This window comes from Talpa europaea, assembly GCF_964194135.1.
Source record: "Talpa europaea genome assembly, chromosome: 3".
In the NCBI taxonomy this organism is placed as follows: domain Eukaryota; kingdom Metazoa; phylum Chordata; class Mammalia; order Eulipotyphla; family Talpidae; genus Talpa; species Talpa europaea.
In genome coordinates, this window is record NC_140069.1 from 140,768,969 (window position 1) to 140,787,569 (window position 18,601).

The 18,601-nt window shown below is 35.3% G+C and overlaps 1 protein-coding gene across 2 annotated transcripts in view; it reads left to right on the plus strand.

The window, feature by feature from the left end:
- TRIM24 (tripartite motif containing 24) overlaps positions 1 to 14,519 on the plus strand; it is a gene marked incomplete at its 5' end in the record, with an annotated part of 78,313 nt that extends 63,794 nt beyond the window's left edge. For both annotated transcript variants that reach the window (XM_084229720.1, XM_084229721.1), the window contains 9 exons: positions 1,107 to 1,280; positions 3,026 to 3,161; positions 5,140 to 5,212; positions 6,507 to 6,675; positions 9,175 to 9,503; positions 10,677 to 10,809; positions 11,889 to 11,963; positions 13,243 to 13,392; positions 14,210 to 14,519. In XM_084229720.1, the coding sequence (XP_084085846.1) occupies positions 1,107 to 1,280; positions 3,026 to 3,161; positions 5,140 to 5,212; positions 6,507 to 6,675; positions 9,175 to 9,503; positions 10,677 to 10,809; positions 11,889 to 11,963; positions 13,243 to 13,392; positions 14,210 to 14,419 (1,449 nt within the window). In that variant the 3' untranslated portion in view covers positions 14,420 to 14,519. The remainder of the gene's footprint in view (positions 1 to 1,106; positions 1,281 to 3,025; positions 3,162 to 5,139; positions 5,213 to 6,506; positions 6,676 to 9,174; positions 9,504 to 10,676; positions 10,810 to 11,888; positions 11,964 to 13,242; positions 13,393 to 14,209) is intronic.
- Between the last annotated feature and the right edge of the window lie 4,082 nt (positions 14,520 to 18,601).

Sequence of the window (18,601 nt, forward strand, 5' to 3'; positions counted from 1 at the left end):
AAGCATGTTGAATGAGTGCGTTCCTAGTGTCACCATCTTAGGTCTTAGGTCTTAGACTGGTTTAGTTACCTAATATCTTCCTGCCGCTACCTAAAAATGCAGTATGTGGCAGCCCCTTGAAGCCAGCTGGGGGACTGCTGGTTGGAGGGCCAGTGGCAGAGTGAGAAGCCCAGCGTTCATTGCGTGTATGGTTTTTCAGTCTTTGTTTTCAGCACAATATTTATACTTTCAACTGACCCAGCACCCTTAAGGCCAGCCGCACTGGCTATTCTAAAGGCTAAATCTCCAGCCTTCTGTGGAGGTGGAAGATGTCCTTATCATCTTGGTGTGGCTACAGACAGAGTAGCAGAAGAACATAAGATCTAACACTTCTTAGACTTTTAAAAAGATTGTCCTGTTTTTAGCCACTTTTCCTTTCATGCTTCTAAACCCATGCTTTAAGGGGTTCTGCAATACATGTTGATTTGCTTCTCTTTTTTTCCCCCATTGCCAGCTTATGTTTCAGCTTTATCAAATGACTAAGTGATATTCTGTTTGCTTTTTCTACTTTGCAACTTCCAAAGTGTGACTTTTGTTTTGTAAAGCCCACCCATAGAAAAGTGCCTTAATAGAGATAGTGTGCAGTAGCATAGAGAAAGAATATAGTTTCCCAATGAAACACCCAAAATTGCTCATCCCCTTGTGGGTAAATGTTCTGTTTGTGTTCTTTTTTGTATTCTTTGTGAGTCATTGCCTTTTTCGAAAAGTTCCCTTTTAACTGTTGCTTAGTTTCATCTGTATCATGGACAATATGTTTTCCATCCTCCCTCCTTACCTTAAAGTTGCTGGGTATATATTTCTTTTCCAGTATGTATAAGCTTTCCAAGACTAAATGTTATGCTTTTCTTGTGTATATTACCTTGTTTTTGGGGTAAAATTGAGTGCTTTTTACTTTTGTTTAGAATTCATGAAAGTTATATATCTATGCCCTCCTCCCTTTCCTTTCAAATTTAAATAGCAGAACGGTCTTCTACTTCTTTCTGTGTCAGGAACAGTGGTTAGGTGAACATTTTCTGTTAGAAGCCTGCTGATAGACATCCTTTCTTCTCCCCTTCTTGCTACCACAGTGGCAGATCAGCAGTGGACAGGCTGCCCCGTCAACTGCCAACAGTGCGTCCTCTACCCCTTCCAGTCCCACCATCACCAGTGCAGCAGGATATGATGGGAAAGCTTTCAGTTCCCCCATGATTGATTTGAGCTCACCAGCAGGAGGTTCTTACAATCTTCCTTCTCTTCCAGATGTGAGTATACACAAAATTCCTAGTAAGACTCTCTTTGAAAAATTATAAGTGAATTTGGATCTCTACTGAAAGGTATGAGTTTATTGAATCATTGGTTGGTTGTGTGTTTTTAGGAATTACTTTTGTCTTTTAGATATATAACATGAAAAATAATAAGATTACAAGCAGTTAAACATACTACTGAATGTCTTCCAGGGCACTGGAGCTAGAGGCGTTTGTACATCAGTAATTATAATGATCCATCTTAGACTCTAAACTAGGAGAGGAGGGATATAAGGACATGGGAGGAGATACTAGAAAATTGAATTATTAGAGTATGATGCAGTAAAGATAGAGAGTGAAGCTAGAATTTTATCAGGAGACAGTAATAAAAATGAAAATGTATTCTTCTAGACTGTGCTGACCAATCAATACTACCTGATTTATTTTATATTTAAAATAAATATACTTATCTCTAAATTCTGACTTTGTCATTATGGCTTTTTTAAAAATCTTTTTCAAAAGGCAGAAAATACAACCTTCTATCAACAGATCTCCATACCTAATAGTTGTTTTACATTTTCTTATCCTAATAGTTGTATCATTAACCTTACCAGAGTTATTTCATTTTAAAATTTATATACTTTAAATAAGTAGAGTACATATATTTTTCATTCATAGATGCTATATAGAAAAACTACTTTTGTCTCATTCCTATATATTTTAGCTTTTAGGATTGCTCAACAGTGTAACTTTATATTAAAATATAACAAAATGCAGTCATTATGGTACCTTTTGCACTCTGAAAAGTATTGGACAAAGTATCACCAAAAGAAGACTGAAATGTGAATGACTTTGTGTACGTCCCCCTCTCCTCTAAAGGAAAGGGGACCCGCTAAAGGTGATCTATTTTTCCATCTGCAGTCCTCAGATACACGTGACCCTTCGTACTCTAGCCTTTCTCAACTGAAATTCCTCATCCCAACCATGGAATAAAGAGTGATTTGAGTGATCATTTTCTCAGTCCTCCCAAGGATGGTTCATAGCTAGCAGAGTTGTAGATTTAGAGGCAAGAAGTAAATTCAACATAAAAATCCATTACATCCAATCTCTGCCCTCAGACTGTAGAAAATTCTCTTATAAAGTGTTAGTTGGGAAAGACTGGAATTACATTAGACAGTTGAACTGGGTTTTAATCACAAAGGCTCGCTTGAGAAATATGGTGTACTTAATCATGGAGTATTTGCATTAACACAAAAATCTGTAAAGTACTTAGGTGAGCTTAGTGTTTTGGAAATGTGTTAGGTATGGACTTGCTTGGATTGTCTAGTGCATACCAGAGAAGCAGTTCTGAAACTATGTACCAAAGACATTGCGGCCCCCACAATCCTTTCCCAAGGTTGTATGATGCCAGATTTTTTTCACTTTCCTTAACCGGAACCACACTATACAGCAAATTAAGTGCAGAAGCAATTCTTTTACATACATTTTGAAACATTAAAAATTTTTTTCATTTTAATTTTTAAATGATGCACATGCTCTTGACCCTGGCTCATGATTTCTGAAATAGTATTTCCTTGAATTATTTACTCAGATAGGACATTGAGAATTCTTGCCTAAAAGCTTTTATTTGAGATTATAGGAAAAATAGGCACCAGAACTTCTCAAATATGTTTAACATGTCTTAGTATACGATGGTAATTAATTTGAAGTATTTTTTAACTTGCAAAGTCAGGATGTCCTGAAATAATTTCTTTTCTTATAAGATTGACTGTTCAAGTACTATTATGCTGGACAATATTGTAAGGAAAGATACTAATATAGATCATGGCCAGCCAAGACCACCCTCAAACAGAACCGTCCAGTCACCAAATTCATCAGTGCCATCTCCAGGCCTTCCAGGTAATGTGGGCTTCTTTTGAATTTTGTTCATGTTTTTGCAGTTTACTTGTAATACTTAGCCTACCTCCTTGCTTTGTTGAATTAAAATGTGGCTAAGCTTTTGGCATTATTTCAAAATGGGAAATGAAGGTTAGTTAAACTTCAGTACCTTTTCAATGTCAACAGAACCTAAAAGCATTATAGCGCTTCCCGGAGGAAATTAGTGTTATACTTTATCTTTTGATAAGTCACCTGTGATTGAGGGGAGGGGACAGTAGGGGAGGGGGCAGGAGGATGTAATTTACTTAGGGTAATAATAGACAGAGCAATCACTCTCTTATTTCCTCCAAAAAAGAAACATTGTGAAAAAACAGCTGCCTTAGATCACAATAAGAAAAAAAGAACATTTCTTAAGTAAATCACCTGCCACACAAGTTAAATATTAAGATAGTTTAAAATGAGATTCTTATTTCTTCAGGCACAAGTAAAGAGTGTACAAACCTAAAGGAAATTTTTGACAAATAGGGCAGTGAAACTATTTAATCATATAACAAATATGTGCAAATAAATATTCAATATTTCCAAAGAACACAATGAAAGTTGATTCCCTGAAGAGGAAATACACAATAGCCAGTAAAATGGGGGACATAAAGGGCCTTGTTCTCATTAGCAGTCATTTTAAAAATAGTAGCAAAGTTTTAAATAGTGAAAATACTCATTGCAAAGACTAACAAGTAATGTGATATATACGTAGCTGGTAGAAGTGTAACAGCACAGTGTTTCTGGAAAGACAATGTTGGCATATTACTACAGCTAGCATTCATGCAATACTGACACTGCCAGGCACTGGAGGAAGTACCTTACGTGTCTCATATTTGTTTCAAGGGCCTTAAAAAATGTATATGCCATTGAATCTGCTTCAAAACTCCAATTATGAGGAAATAATTAAGAACTGTACAGGGAAAAGTTATTTGTCAAAGCATTATTTACAATAGTAAGAAAATTTGAAATAATGTAAATATCCAAACTTAAGTATATTACAAAAGATATATATGTATTTGTGAAATGGAAGGAGATCATTCAATTTTATCAATGTTTAAGTAAAAGGAGAACTTAGAGGCAATGTAAGTTGTGTCTTTTTCTAGTTTTCAGATACTACAAAATGAAACATTTGGCTTTTTTTTTTTTAAAGAAAGTTCTTTAAAGTTGATACGAATTTTTCATGATTTATTTTAACAAATGCATACTGTTGGTCATCAACCTTTTAGAACTTTTTCACTTTGAAATTTCTGTTTCCTACTTTCACAGTATTCCTACATCACCATTTAGTTTGGGCCTTAATTCATCATTTCCAGCCAAATTATGACAACACTATTTTTCTCTTTGCTGTTTTTATTCCCCCTTTCCTCTTTCAATCTATACTACCACCTGGGCCTAATTTTAGTCATTTCCATGGCAGCCGGATAGCATCCCTCCCTTTCTTTACTGCCTCAAGCCTCACCCTGATTCTGACTTTCAGTGCCTTTCATTGATTCATATCTGTGTGGTCTTTCTTGGACAACTTTTACCTTGGGTCATACCACTTTTTAATGTCTTCTGTAGCTTTCACTGGCACTAGTGTCGTCACAGGGGACATTTGGCAGCGTTTAGAGAAATTTCTGATTAACAGGTCAGGTCCCTGGGTAGGAAGCATGGTGAGATGTAACACATGGAGGTCAGGGATGCTGCTAAAACATACTGCAATGCACACAACCCCCCATACATACACAACATAAAGTTATATGACCCAAAATGTGCTAAAGTTGAGCAGCCTTGCTAGTCTAACAGAACTGAACAGACTGTGTTAGGAGCTCAGCAACTATTTATTATCTAAAATATTTTCTTTACATATCACTATAGAGCTAAGTGAACAGATCCAGTAGTATCCAGTAGTATCCAGTAGTAAAAATACATAATTATTAATTCATTTTATGACTGTGGATGATTTCCTACCTCTCAGGACCTGTTACGATGACTAGTGTACACCCACCAATACGTTCACCTAGTGCCTCCAGTGTTGGGAGCCGAGGAAGGTAAAGTGATTTAATCTTATTCTCTAGTGTATCTCTAGTGAGATGTCTTTTAACTGTGCTCAACCTACTTCAATACTCAGTACATTTTAACAACTTCTTTAATTTTCATTTTTAAATTAAAATTTTAAGAATCATATTTCTTCATAAATTAATGGACTGAGTAAAGTTATACATTATCTTCAAAGATAGAAAAATACTTGTCTATGCTGGCCCTCCTTGGTGGCACAGGGGTTAAAGTCTCAGTGCTTTCAAGCTATCACCAGCCACTGCAGCATGAATTCAGTTCCTGGCCAGGGAGCTGACCCACATGGTGCAGCAGACCTCTCCTGTCTCCCCGCTGCTCCCCTCAGCAGTGTGTTTCAGTAGATCTGCCTGTTCTGCTTACCACTCTGTCTCTGGTGAATCCTCTCACCCCTGCACCTCTGACCTATACTCCATTCTTGTGTGCATAAATAAATCTTAAAAAAAAAAATCTTTGTCTATGTTGAAAATAAAAAGCACACAATGTTTGACTTTAGTATGATAGCAAGTAAAAAAATATAAAAATGAAATAGCTATAATAACTGTGCACTATATGGAACATGTACAAATACAAACTTAAAGAAACAATTTTGTGCTAATTTCACTGTTCTCTGACTTTCTGATGACCAAACACTGATTCCATTTTAAAATTAAGTAACAGTTGTTAAAATTGCATTTTAACTTACTGTTTTGCTCATCCATTATGCTTATGAATTTCTCCTAGACAGTGAGACCAGTTCTTAATTCTATGAGGAATTAGAGTTTGCCTTTAATCATCTGAGAACATAGTGGCTATCTGAAAGGTTTTTGTCCCACTCATTTTTTAAATAGCAGAGTGTCGATAAATTATATCTGCAGTTAATTGTCTTCATACTATGACAATAAATTGTTAATATGAGTATAGAGAACCAACTAGAGAACAAAAGATGTCAAATCTAATATACTAAATCTGACTGACTAATTTTAGAGCCTCAGAATATTGAAGGTGATTTCTATTTTAATTTAGATTTTGCTTAAATTTATATAAATACCTTTCTAGATGTATAATGTAACTATCCAGATAGGTTAATATGTAGGACATTTTTATACATAAGCGAAACTATTTTGCCTGCAGTGGTTGCATTTCAGTGATGCATCATTTTTTGCTGAGGTAATAGTTATCATTGTTGGGAAGCAGTAGCAGCAGTCCAGCAGCTGAAAGCTATTGTTGTAATTTGATTTGAGATTCTTAAGCGTAGCATTCTTAGAGGTGTATGTATTTGTTTTCTTATAGCTCTGGCTCTTCCAGCAAACCAGCAGGAGCTGATTCCACACACAAAGTACCAGTGGTCATGTTGGAGCCAATTCGAATAAAACAAGAAAACAGTGGACCACCTGAAAATTATGATTTTCCTGTTGTTATAGTGAAACAAGAATCAGATGAAGAATCCAGGCCTCAAAATGTAATTATAGCAAATGATTGCAATACTATTCTTATTTGGGGGAAAAGAAACTATGAATAGGTCTTAAGCAGTTTAAAATGTAATATTTATAAGCAGAGACTTAGTCAACTTAAGTGTTGAAAATTTGGGGAGAATTTCTCAATATTATCAAGCAGAGCAATGAAATGTGGAAAACAGAAGAGTTTAAAAAATCAGAGGCTCAAATTAAAGATTGGCATCTGGAAGAAAGAACATATAGAAGTAAAGAACATGGAAAGTAATTGCCAAAGAAATAACATAAGGAACTTCGTGTAACTGAAGGGCCCACCAAGTCAGGAACATTGAATGAAAAAAAAGACTCAAGTCATTAGGAAAACCAGGATTCTGAATAGAGTCCAAAAGCTTCCAGAGGAAAAAACACTTTGCAGAAAGGATCAGACATGAAGTTGACAGCAAGCCCTCACCATGAACACTATAAGCTGGCAGACAATAGAGAAAGCTAAAAACTGTAAGGAAAATTACATCCTAGTCAGAATTGTATACCCATGCAAGTTATATATCATGCTTGAAGTTAAACATTTTTACATTTTTATAATTTACATATGCATGCAAATTCTCTAAAATTAATTCCTTTGAACTCTCAGAAAGATATTTGAGAATATGCTGCATAAAAAATGGTGTAAGCCAAGAAAGAGAGGACATGAAGAGAGACCAAGAGAAAAGGCAGTCTCCAGTGTATAGCTCCTTTAGCACCTGGTGCTAGGGGCACAGAAGACGGTGTGGTGTTTTGACAGTTTGAGAAGCACTTACAACTGTAATAGAGATCGGTACCTACGAGAATGAGTGAGTGAATGAATGAATGAATGAATGAATGAATGAGGTAATTATTGACTCAGTAAAAATAAAAAGACCAGAAAGGAAGTATATCCATCGTACATTCTAGAGTTAAGCAGTGCAATATTTATATAGTCATAATAATGTAAACAAACACCTATAAATAAATGCAGTGGGTACAACCTGAATGTGCATTTAAACAAACATTGGTGTTTTGTTGTTTTTTTTTTTTTTTTTCAGGATACTTACCAATTGGAAGATGTTGGCCATAAACAGTTATATGGGGTGGTTAAAACTAAAAATACTCAGTGCTTAAGTGAGCTATGTTAAGAGAATTGTATGAATGGTGTGTGTGTGTGTGTGTGTGTAAAAAAAATGGAGCATCAAGAAAAAAAATAATCTTTAATACCTGGGGGTGTGTGTGTGTATAACATAGGTAAAATGTGTTTGAAATTTAAGGTTCAGGAAATTATAGAAGAGTACATGATACAAAAGAAAATGAAACTAGCAGAAAGAAAGACTAAATGATTTGGAAATAATTGCCTCCATGGAATGAGATTCCCATAACATGTCTAGAATCTTGCAAACTGTGACTTTTAGCAAAATGACACATAACAAAACTAGTTTTACACTAGGTGAATTGCTATAAACAAAAGTTAAGTCCCTACAGCATATTTCTGGTCACCAAAGCATCATCAGACTTACAAAGTCATAAAGCACTTCTAATATAAATATAATATTAAACATTCATTTAGACTTATTCATTTTCCAAGGGGCTTATTCCATTTCATAGTTAAAAGTGATCAGACCCCATTCCACCATCAGAGTGCAGGACAGGATTCCACCCTGGGTAGGGCACCCTTCCATCTCAGGGTGCTTTTACACCTGTACCCCACACTCAGTCTGAGACAACCGAGACCCACATGAGTGGCATGTTTGGGATGTGGGAGGAATTTTACATACCTGGAGAAAACATACAGATAAGATGAGAACACTCAGACTCCACAGTGTCCCCAGTAGGGAATTGATCCCCCCCCCCCATTAATATGAAAGGATCTTGAATAAAAGGACATTAATCAGGGACCTGCTGTATATACCCATACTTTAAATATACGTGCATTACTTTGAAATTTTAAAAGTTAAAAGAAGATAACCAGTTTTCTTAGTGATTAGAAGTTTACACTGTCCTAGGCTCCAGTATAGAATTTAGGTTCATCTTTATTATTAATGACTTTTGCAGGGGTGAAATACTTCCAAAAATTAAGCAATATACATTTCTATGAATAATTTAAAACTACTATAGGCATCTTTGTGTCTAGGTATAATTTAGATTAACAGCTCCAATAAAATGCATTTATATTTCATGTGGTTGACTTACACAGTACTTACATATTCTTCTCTGTCTGTGGCTATAGGTAAATTCAGGTATTTTTCCATTATTATGCATACCCCCCTTACTGCTAAGTTTCTGTTTCAGTTGTATTTTTTAGTAGAGTTTCATGTATTCTGTACCATCAAGGGACTCTTTTAAACAGCAGTAAAATATTCTATTCTCATGCATGTTTACAAACTTATTTGACATGCCCTGGTGCTCAGGAGAGCGCAATCTCCAGCCAGTATTGCAGTAGTGATAGCAGAGAATGCCAGTTGAAAGAAATACACAGTGTTAATCTTTTTCCATTGCAGACCAACTATCCAAGAAGCATACTTACCTCCCTGCTCTTAAACAGTAGTCAGAGCTCTGCTTCTGAGGAGTCTGTGCTAAGATCAGATGCTCCTGACAGCACAGGAGATCAGCCTGGACTTCACCAGGAAAATTCCTCAAATGGAAAGCCTGAGTGGCTTGATGCCTCCCAGAAGTCACCCCTTCATGTTGGAGAGACAAGGAAAGAAGATGACCCCAATGAGGACTGGTGTGCAGTTTGTCAGAATGGAGGGGAACTCCTGTGCTGTGAGAAGTGTCCCAAAGTATTCCATCTTTCTTGTCATGTGCCCACATTGGCGAACTTTCCAAGGTAAGATAGTATTTCATCCTTTCTAACATTCACTACCGGAAAAAAAAAAAAAAAAACACCAAAGGCAAGAAACTTGGAATGATCTTTGTAACAAAATCCTTATAAAAACTTAGGTGGGGCCTCCCTGGTGGCGCAGCGGTTGAGCGCTGGGTTGCGAAGCTGCCCGCGATCTCTGCGGTGCCGGTTCGATCCCCGGCTGCTCCCCAGCCACCGGAGGAGGGTCCCACATGGCGCGCAGACCTCTCCTGCCGCCCGCTGCTCCCCTCAGCAGTGTACTTCGGTCCTTCTGCCTGCTCTGCACCCCGCTCTGGCTCTGGTGAATTCTCTCACCCTCCCGCGCTTCTGACTGTACCCAGTGCATGTATAAACAAACAAACAAACAAATAAATAAATAAATAACATGCCTCTATGAAAAAAAAAAAAATTAAAAAAAAAAATTAAAAAAAAAAAAAAAAACTTAGGTGAAAGTCTGCTTGGCACATATGTATGTTCCAAAACCTACAACCTAGGCTTTCCTCTGCCCTACCTCCCATTCCATTTGCTTTTTTAAAAAACCTAGACAGTTATGAGAAGAAAAAAAGATAATAAGCCCTTTACATTATTTCAAGGAATTACTATAAAGAACAATGGTCTTAAATGGTCTTATATACAAAGTGTCACTGCTTGTTACATCTTGTTTGCCAGACATTGTGCTGTATCATTTACAAATATCTCACATTCTCAAATCCTATGAGGTGATGATGAAGAACTATGGGGTGATGGCTCAATTCTTCAGAGGCTGTACTTTTTAAATTTTAATTTCAAACTTGAGCGTTGCATGAATCATACCAGCAGGTTTTCTTTGTCCTGAACCATCTGGGGGGAAATGTCAGTTGTACCTCACCCCAGTCATATTTAAATGTGTGTGTTTAATTTAGTTTTCATTCATATGTGTAATTCATGCCTGCTTAACTAGACTTTAATACATACTGCTTAGACCGTTGCATTCTATTTCTGCTGTTAGGTTCTCTCGGCATGGTACCCTCTACCTAGTAGACATGTGGTCAATAGTTATTAAAATTCATGCCAAATAATTTTCTCTAATAGATGACATGGAGGAGGTGGGAAAGGGAGGTAGATGGCAAAGTGAGAAATGATGCTTTAGGAACTCAGAAATACTTCATCCCCCAACAGTGGAGAGTGGATTTGCACTTTCTGCCGAGATTTATCCAAACCAGAAGTTGAATACGATTGTGATGCTCCTAGTCACAACTCAGAAAAAAAGAAAACTGAAGGCTTTGTTAAATTAACACCAATAGATAAAAGGGTAAGTTTTTGATTCTTTTTCAGTCTTAAAGTGTTAAGAGTTTAGGGGGTAGAGGGATATGATTGGTATTACATGCATTAATGTAATGCAGTTGTTTGTGCCTATTGTCAAAGAAATATATGTATTCAATCAAATCTTATGCTGATGATTTTTTTCTTTAGGAGTAATTTTATACAAAAATATATAGAAAGCTTAAATAATAGACTTAAAGACATACTATGACTTTTTTTAATTAAAAAATTACAGTACTGCATACACATTTTCTAGAGGCTTAAAATACTATGCTTGAACCAGGTAGGAAATTTATCCTTTATGTGTTTTGGATCTTCAGATTTAGTCTACCTTTAGTAAATTTCCGTTGTGTTTTATTTCCAGTACAGATAACTTAGAATTTGTTAAGAGTTAGCACCAAAGGAAGATATTTTTCTGTTTATTCTTGCTGGAAATAATTTTATTCTTTCACCATGTGTTACTAGGTTTATATCCAAAGCCAGCTAATATAGCTAACTATAATTAACGTTTAAAAGCTACTCAGTCAGCACTTCTTTATTGCTAAGAAAGCTCTTTTAGTAGCTGACATAGAAGAGTCATTGTGAAAGTAGTTGTGCAGGAGAGGCCCACAAGCACTGCCGGTACCACAGTGCTACTGGCGTGAACGCACACGGATGTAGCAGAGAGTATGGTGGGGCCGCCAGCCCGCACAGAGAAGGAGGCCTTAGAACAGAGTATGCAATAGAAGAGACCCACCTCTGGATCTTTTCACGTATGGATAGTCTGTCTTTATTGGCTATTAATAATTCAATATGCAAAGTGAAGAGAGTGCAATTCATTTTTAAAGAGCTTCAAATGGATTTCTAGTGATAGTGCTTTTGTTCCTATAATTACAAGGACAGGTCTTAATGTCACAGATACCTTGAGCTGTCAAATATTGCAGTTCAACGTAAGTGTTAAGGAGATCAAAACTGTCAACATTTTTCTTTGTTTTTTTAATTTTATTCTACTGTGAGACCCATGACAATGTTATTTAAAGTAAGTTGTGACTTATTTTGTTATATGCTTGTTTATTTATTTTTGCTTAGAAGTGTGAGCGCCTACTTTTATTTCTTTACTGCCATGAAATGAGTCTGGCTTTTCAAGACCCAGTTCCTCTTACTGTAAGTATTGTCATTTTGTGCATTTTATTAAAAAGTACAATGATTTTTCTGAAACTTGATTAATGTGAACCTAGTTTCTATTCACTTTTCAATAATTTCCTTGAAGTTTACTAACATGTACTAAATGTTTTGATCTAAAATATAATTTAACAAATTAGCCCAAAACTTCTATTTGCTTCTGACATTTTTACTTTTTCATCTCATGTATTTTGCCTACTGTTCTCTGGGATGATTTCTATCAATTGTTTCACTCTCAAGAGGTTTAGGCGTGTATCCTAAGCTGTTGGAAAGTTTGCATTGGAGATAAAGACCCTTAAAATTCTCGTACGTATTTTGATTTATAGATCCAGACTTCCAAGTAATAAGTAGACTTTTACAATAGAGAAGTGGTGGTGTGTGTTTCTTATTGAAAGTTTGGACTGATGGTTTATATTGAAAGTTTGATGTAACTTGAATAAGTAACTTTAGAGTGCTGAAAGAGTGTACTTACTGCTCAATATGTTCTTTTCTTGAGTCTGAATTCCTTTGAAATTTAACAGATTTATTCTACAGTTTGATAAATTTTAAAAATTGAATGCAAGATTAGAAAAGAATTAGTAATACATTCAGCTGATAAACAACTGACTTCTTTCTTGACAACAGGTTTTGAGAGTTTGAAGTGAGAAAGAGAAAAAATTATATTTAGGGGGAAATGTACCAAAACAGCAAGGCAAATAAAGAAAAGAGGCTAGTCACACCAGTAACAGCTTTACCCATGTAAAAATTTAACCTAGAGCTTAACGCTTTTTATCATTTGCAGTTACATTTGGTGTTACTAACAACAGCAGCAGCAGCAAAATAGCCCCTTTTTCTTAATATATAGCCTCTCATTTAGTTTTTACAAAAACACCTAGCAGTTGTTAGCATTATTGTTACTGAACTATGAAGATATGAAGTTTTATTGAAGAAAAATAACCAAGAGCAATTCAGATTGAAAGCCCTTTTTCACACTATTTGCTGTAACATTGCAGCATGCTTATTGTTTACAATGAAGGAGAAAGAGAAAGTTTAAGAGGGAAAAACAAATTTTTCATTGAAAGCAGTTGGTGAAAAATCTCTGAAAAAAGTGACACATAACATTTACTAATGTGTGAAAGGTTTAGTCACTTTTAAATGTTGCTGAGTAGGTTTCTTTGAAAGTGACAAAATAGTACAGTTTAAAGTAATAAAAACAACTTGAATTTTATACTACTACTAATAGAATTTATTTGTATTAATAGCATCTTGTTTATTTTGAAAGGTGCCTGACTATTATAAAATAATTAAAAATCCAATGGACTTGTCAACTATCAAGAAAAGACTACAAGAGGATTATTCCATGTACACAAAGCCTGAAGATTTTGTAGCTGATTTTAGATTGATCTTTCAAAACTGTGCTGAATTCAATGAGGTAGGAAGAAAATAAAAATAACAATGTGAAATTACTAGTAAACCAATCACCTTAACAAATGAGATCAAGATACCTGTGTTAACATAAATTTCAAAAAAATTGAGTCTGTCAGGAAATGAAAGGTAATTATAAGATTTATTATATGGTGAGTAGAAGTACAAATTACACCTGATAACCTGAAAAGTTAAGTAATACAAAAAAAGTTTAGTAATAAAAGAAGCATTTTCTGTCATTCCCACCTTTATTTCTTGAAATAGCACTTGCAGACTTCAGAGGCCTTTTTAATATTGGTCTTGAAATAAACTCAGATTTTTCTCATCTGTCAGTTTATCCAAACATCTGTCAAATTTATGGCGTTTTGTGGGTGGCTTAGTCAGTGTATTAGTTCCTCATTCCAGAGTTCCACATTTCATTTAATTTGTTCTAAGAATACCTGCTTCATGAGTTTATGATATGGTGGCTCTGATATCTCTTTGGCATTCTAATCCTTCCACTACCACCCCCTGTAATCCAGAGGCATCAAAGCCTTTTATTTACTTTTTTAGCTCACCTGTAGACTGTGTCTGGCCCCACACTATCATTTAATCTGTATCAATGACTGTGCATAAACATTTCCCCCAAACAATCCATCGTATACATAATCTTGAGTTAAAAGAAAGTAAGACTGTGAAAAATTGACTACTTTTATTGATGCTCCAAAATGTTTTCTTCTTTTTTTATTTATGCATAAAGAGCTGGGGTGTAGACCAGAGGTGCAGCCATGAGAGGAAATGTTGGTGTTTATTTTTTAATTCATATTTTTATTTTTATCCAACAGCCTGATTCAGAAGTAGCCAATGCTGGCATAAAACTTGAAAGCTATTTTGAAGAACTTCTAAAGAACCTTTATCCAGAAAAAAGGTTTCCTAAAGTGGAATTCAGGAATGAATCAGAAGATAATAAATTTAGTGATGACTCAGACGATGACTTTGTACAGCCCCGAAAGAAACGCCTCAAAAGCATAGAGGAACGCCAGTTGCTTAAGTAAGCAGCACTGTCGGCGTGTACTGGTTTTTAGATTTTTTTTGTTTTATTTTCAAAAAACATTTTGTCAATAATTTAACATTACAAAGATTTTGTGATCACACTGATCTATAAGTTTTTGATGTTTACTAGACTTCGATCTCCTTAATCATTTCTTTTAAACTTATTAAGAAAAAAGGAAAGAAAGAAGAATGGAAGAATCATCAAAAACAAAATAAAATGACATTGTTACTCTTTCCATTTCTTGGATTTTAAAACCAGAGTCTGGGTGATAGCTACTATAGAAGGAAGTAGACTTTGTATGAACTCTTTAAGTTGAAATTTTAATGTGGTTTGGATGTGTGCATTAATCAGTTTTTAGAAAATACTACTACCCATTAATTATGGCCAAACATGAGTTATATGCACTGTACTGAAGAGCAGTACTCCATGGCCGTGAGTGGTAAGAAGAGTTCTATTCCACGATGCTGGCTGATGCAACAAAAAGTAGATTAGATGCTATTAAGAAGGCACCTAACAGTATATCATGTAAGATGGCAACTGTATTAAAGAAAAAACAGGAAAATGAACGTTTCATTTTTGGTTTTGGTTTTTTTCCTTGTCTGTAGAGGTGTTTGGTATAGCAGGTTTTCAAGGACATTTTTCATACATTTCTATATTTTCTTCCACTGAGGAAATAAGTATACACATTTGGTTTTGCCGTGTGTCTCCATGTGGGTTGTTTTCTTAACAGTGCAGATGGTCCTTTTATAATAAAACATTGTTTGCAGTTTGGCTTTTGGTAGAATTATACAAAATATGAAATATAGCAGTGTGTACCATATTTTTTGTGAGAATTCTTCAGCATAAACCTTATTGAACATTAAATATGTTTCCCCAAAGGGGACTAGTTTTCTGTCTTTATAATTGGATGCTAAAATGTGCTGGGAGGTTTGGGAGCAGGCAGTTGGAGGGAATTATAGTGACAATTTAATTTTTTTTGAAGCATCTAGTTCCTGTTTTAGGAGTCACAACTTCAGATAACCTTAATCTGTCTTAATTATGAATTATTTTCATTCTCCTGATGGGAATAAGAAAGACCTATCTTCTGAGGGCAGACCTAGCTTGTTACTTGGCCAGACCTAGCTTGTTTAACTGGCATTCATTTATTCCTCTTACTTGCTTAGTGTCAAAGAAGAAAACTAGATTAAGGTAGAAGAAAATTGTTGTGCCATTTGCTAATCTAACATTAGACCGAAAATTTGCACATGTATTTTATTAGCTTACCAATGTATAACTTTATTTATAAAACATTCGTTGGCTGAGGGAAAATTTCTTTAGGCAGATAAAATTAAAATATAGCTGACTTGAAAGAATGTTACTCTCTGGATTGCATCAGCTCCTGTGAGTTAAATGTAGAGGGCTTGCTTTAGCCACATGGCATTACTTCTTAAAATGGACGGTTTTAAAAATACTCTTGTGACTAATTCATTGAGTTTTTTGATATTGCTAGAGATTAAATGTGAAAAAATACCTTATTAGCAATAACTGCCCACTTCTGTGTAGATACATCTTCGTATTTCAACTATGTGTTCATGGTTCAAATGCCTGTCACTTTTCCACATGTGTGTATGGGTCATGTTGTCATTTAGAATAGACTGGACACACTTGGTAACAGTGCAAGTGTTTTGTTTATTTGGCTCCAGCACAGCAGCTGTGGAGTTTCTGCTAGTAAGTTTATTGTGGTGTTAATAAGTATTTTAGAATTTTGCTCTTCTGTACTTGTGTCCTGAGTTAAAACACAGGTAATTTTTGAGGATCACAAAGGGAAGTAGCACTTAAGAAAAGAAAAAAATAGGATTTTCTAAATGTATCCTAACCAGTTTCTACTAATGTACTCAAAATTTTATTATATTCAGTGCCATACTAATCTCTTAAAACAGTATTTCTGTTTCACCCTTACTCTTTTGCTACATGAAGGGCAACTGAGAACCATCTTTCCTGTAAGCCTACATAATTGCAATTATCATATTAAAAGTTTCTTTCTCCAAGTAGCCGTTTTGGTAAATATATAAAGTCCTGTGACCTTTTTAATAATCATCTGTGTGCCCAGGTGAGTCCCAGCTAAGTAGTTCTCTAATTCTAATAGAAGTGAGCTATAAGATGACCCTAACCAAGCCCCATGCTCATTTATAGAGAACATTCTCCCAGAAAGTAAGTGCAATTCAAGCAACCTTGAACTAAACTTAAAATACTTAGTGTTTACATCTGATCAAAAACTCTAAAAGATTTCCCTCTTGGTTTGAGACCAAGAGCCCAGTGTCGTTGCCACAAGGTTCTCAGTGCAGAATGTGATCACCTGGCCAGGGCTTATGAATGAGTAGACTGGGAGTTAGGATTATTCAATTCCATCTCATTCAAAAGCTTTCTTGCAATAAGGAAACCCAAGCACATATCAGTGATTTATACGGCTATTGGGAGAAGTGTAAATGGACTGAGATATACCATATTAAATGCTAAATGTGTTTGTACTTAAGCATCTGGCCATACAATCATTTTGTCATTTGAATTAACAGCCCCTACTTAGCTTTTCTGAATGGAGGGGTAGGAAAGCGAAATAGAAAATTTCCTGTGGTAGTTTTACGTTTTTTCCTCCCCCCAAGCTGTAAACATCAGGTTCCACTGAAGACTATAGATGTAATGTAACTAAGGACTGCTTTCAAAAGGGTTCACCCCAAACTCACAGGTTGAATATTTAGCTGACTGCTCATTTATGAAGGTACGTTTAAATTTTCTGTGCTGTTACAGTGCTTCAAACTTTTAAATACAGGTTCCATGGAGAGAGAAATTAGACAATGAAAGGTGGGAACTCCTCATATTAAGGCTTGATGCATAAATTTATGTGAATCCTAAGAGTAATTTCCTGTGTGTGAGCAAAAGTTTTTTAAGTTTGTGGAAGATGTACTCTCTCTCTGTTTATCTGTATTTGTTATGAGAGAAATCACATAGTCTGATCTATGTGATTAGTCTGATCTAATCACATAGTCATTAGAATTATGGACAGGACAACGAGTTCATCTAATTTCTGATCGAAATAGAGGCTGTCCTTTTAAATGACCATATAGATTTTTTAAATGTGTTTTATAACGTTGTGTAAATTAATAGTTGATGTCTATGTATTTCCCCTCATCTTGGGTGTGAATTGACTAGGTCATGATTCACATGCTGGTGGCTCATGTTCCTGAGAATAATGCTAGTCAGTCAGATACAGATTTCTTTTTCCATAAAGGTTTTGCATGTTGTGAAGGGCATCTGAGTCAATAGTCTTTCGGGTATGTGTGTGTGTGAGAGAGAGAGAGAGAGAGAGAGTGTGTGTGTGTGTGTGTGTGTGAGTGTAAATTTGGGGCACCAACTGGAGCTTTGATTTTAATAAAAATTAGCCTTCATGGATTTTTACTGTGAATATTTTGCCACAAGGAATTTTTAATGGAAAAATTACAGTTTGTCATTCAGTATGAACCTCCGTTTGTTATCTTTCTGTATTCCTCTAAAAAATTAACACATAACAGGGATTAATCACTAGTCCGTAAATAGGACTAGTGTATTTGACTTTTTTGATTAGAAAGTGTATTTTGTAAGCCTTAAAAGATGAGAAAAAAATCATTTTAACCAATAGCCAGAGGGTGATTAATATTTTGAATTGCTAATTTCCTCCCTTAAACAACCTAACCCCTTGAAAATAGAAGAACCAAAGATGGCATGAAGATTTCTACATGTCTGAAACATGTTGGTGGATGGAGGAAGAAGACAGATTGGAAACTTTTGCAAGTTACTCTGAAAGTGTACCTGTGTTTATTTCGCTTACCAAGTTTGGAAAGTAGATTCTGAGAAATTACAACTATTTTTAATGTCATTACTGGATGTCTAATAGATCTTACTTTGATGGGGACAGACAGAACCTTCTACTGTATTCTCAAATAACTAATTTTAATAGAATAAGTCCTAACTTGAGTCCTAAAAATTGTTTTTCCTAAGAAATCACAAGGTAAACATTTAGCAAAATTCTGTGTTGCCCACATTTTCAAACTTGGTGTGGAAGAGTTATTTTTTAACTTCCCCTGCCATGTATAGTTGTTCTTTGCCTTTAGGCCCAAATCAAGTGAGCTAGAACATTCACTCAGAAATCTTTATGAATGACTACAACTTA